Source organism: Lithobates pipiens, unplaced genomic scaffold (assembly GCF_037356315.1).
Source record: "Lithobates pipiens isolate NorthernLeopardFrog02 unplaced genomic scaffold, aLitPip1_a1.2 Scaffold_25, whole genome shotgun sequence".
Lineage (NCBI taxonomy): Eukaryota > Metazoa > Chordata > Amphibia > Anura > Ranidae > Lithobates > Lithobates pipiens.
In genome coordinates, this window is record NW_027507787.1 from 234,588,326 (window position 1) to 234,590,825 (window position 2,500).

A 2,500-nucleotide genomic window follows, 5' to 3' on the forward strand; every position below is an offset into this window, starting at 1 on the left:
GCCCTTCAGAGTTCCTCCTTACATCAGAAGCGTAGACCGTAGGCAGCCTCTCCTGACGTCAATCAGCCCATATTCAGAATACAAGACAGACCCTATCTGGGGGCTGAATAAAATCTTGCAGCAAACCAATGAGACCCACAGGCCGTAGTCTGAAGACCCCTGCCCTAGAGCGGACCGCAATAAAATCAGAGCGGCTGCCCTTCCCCCACTCTATTCTGTACTAGAAGGAAAACTGCCTGGAATTCCACTTTAAAGCAAAGTTCCTGCTTACCTCCGGCTTCTGCTCCTGTATCTTCTCCTGCTAGGAGACCTGGACCGGGACCTGGATCTGCTGGACGATGGAGAACATGAAAAGGACGAGCCAGAGGAAGATCTAGAGGAGCTTCTTGAACCATAACTAGACCTGGAGGAGGAGCGCGATCTGTGCCGGCTTCTAGATCTGTACCTGGAAAAAAGATGGAGAGATGGTTGGAAGCCACAGCCTGGAGACCAGGTAAGTCCCTACAAGTCATCATCTCAGCTGTACCCAACACACCGTGTACCAACAATGGGAGTCTACGTGCCAAAACTCAGAAAAAAAAAATAATTATTAATATCTCTATATCCATCTATATCCACACACATACAATACATATACACACACCAGGAAGGTCCCCCCTTTTCCCATCCACACCAATAGTAGGGGTGATTGTGTGGTCTTTGTAGTTCCCAGTAAATTCAATATTCCCGCACGAACAGTATGGGTCACATCACGCCTAGCGACCCCTCACCAGCCCAATAATCACAGAGTGACGCCAATTATAAAACATTCATTGGACGAATGTCAGAAGCACTTGTGCAACCTGGGCAAAATGTCTCCGCATTTTCTGTAATAGATTATTCCTATACAGTTAGCTCCATCTAGTGGCCAAAATGTGGTATATTTTACTCAATGAGGCATTTCATGAGAAAAACAAAAAAACAAAAAAAAAAAAAAAAAAAAAAAAAAACACACCCCAAACACTATCCACTTCAGCTCGACTTTTTCTGGCACTTTTATTCTACAAAATCATTGAATCCTATTCGGAAAGTATTCAAAACGCTTCACTTTTTCCACATTGTTATTTTACAGCCTTATTCCAAAATTAAATTCTTAATTTTCCTCAAAATTCTACAAACAACCCCCCATAATGACAACGTGAAAGAAGTTTGTTTGAAATATTTTCAAGTAAATAAAGGGGGAAAAAAATATCCTATGTACAATAGTGCCACAGGCCCCTCCCACACGAACCATGGGCCCCTCCCACACACACACGTATCACGGGCTACTTTGGTGAAGCGCCTTTGGCCCCAATTACATCCTCAAGTCTTGGGTATGAGGCTACAAGTTCAGCACACCTATTTTTGGGCAGTTTCTCCCATTCTTCTTTGCAGGATCTCTCAAGCTCCATCAGGTTGGATGGGGAGTGTCGGTGTTCAGCCATTTTAAGATCTCTCCAGAGATGTTCAATCGGGTTCAAGTCTGGGCTCTGGCTGGGCCACTCACAGAGTTGGTCCTGTAGCCACTCCTTTGTTATCTTGGCTGTGTGCTGAGGGTCGTTGTCCTGTTGGAAGATGAACCTTCGCCCCAGTCTGAGGTCCAGAGCGCTCTGGACCAGGTTTTTCATCAAGGATGTCTCTGTACATTGCTGCATTCATCTTTCCCTCAATCCTGACTAGTCTCCCAGTTCCTGCCACTGAACAACATCCCTACAGCATGATGCTGCCACCACCATGCTTCACTGTAGGGATGGTATTGGTCAGGTGATGAGCGGCGCCTGGTTTCCTCCAGACATGACGCTTGCCATTCAGGCCAAAGAGTTCAATCTTCATCAGACCAGAGAATTTGTTTCTCATGGTCAGAGTCCTTCAGGTGTCTTTTGGCAAACTCCAGGCGGGGCTGTCATGTGCCTTTTACTGAGGAGTGGCTTCCGTCTGCCCACTCTACCGTACAGACCTAATTGGTGGAGTGCTGCAGAGATGGTTCTTTTGGAAGGTTCTTCTCTCTCCACAGAGAAACACTGGAGCTCTGTCAGAGTGACCATCGGGTTCTTGGTCACCTCCCGACTAAGGCTCTTCTCCCCTGATCCCTCAGTTTGGCCAGGTGGCCCACTCTAGGAAGAGTCCCGGTGGTCCCAAACTTCTTCCATTTACAGATGATGGAGGCCACTGTGCTCATTGGGACCTTTAAAGCTGCAGAAATATTTCTATATCCCTTCCCCAGGTCGGTGTCTCCGTACAATCCTGTCTCCGAGGTCTACAGACAATTCCTTGGACTTCATGGCTACATCTGAAGGATGATCAGTGGAAACAGGAGGGACCCGAGCTCAATTGTGAGCGTCATGGCAAAGGCTGTGATACTTTTGTACGTGGGAGTTTTCCTTTTTAATAAATTTGTAACGGATTTCAACAAACTTTCACGTTATGGGGGATTATTTGTCGAATTTTGAGGAAAAATGTATTTAATTCATTTTGGAATAAG

At 46.1% G+C, this 2,500-nt stretch overlaps 1 protein-coding gene across 1 annotated transcript in view; it reads right to left on the reverse strand.

Moving 5' to 3' along the window:
- The window catches only part of PPRC1 (PPARG related coactivator 1), a gene marked incomplete in the record, with an annotated part of 41,395 nt that overhangs the window by 1,889 nt on the left and 37,006 nt on the right, over positions 1–2,500 (reverse strand). The window contains 1 exon segment of the mRNA XM_077455665.1: positions 272–445. Coding sequence (XP_077311791.1) covers positions 272–445 — 174 coding nt within the window.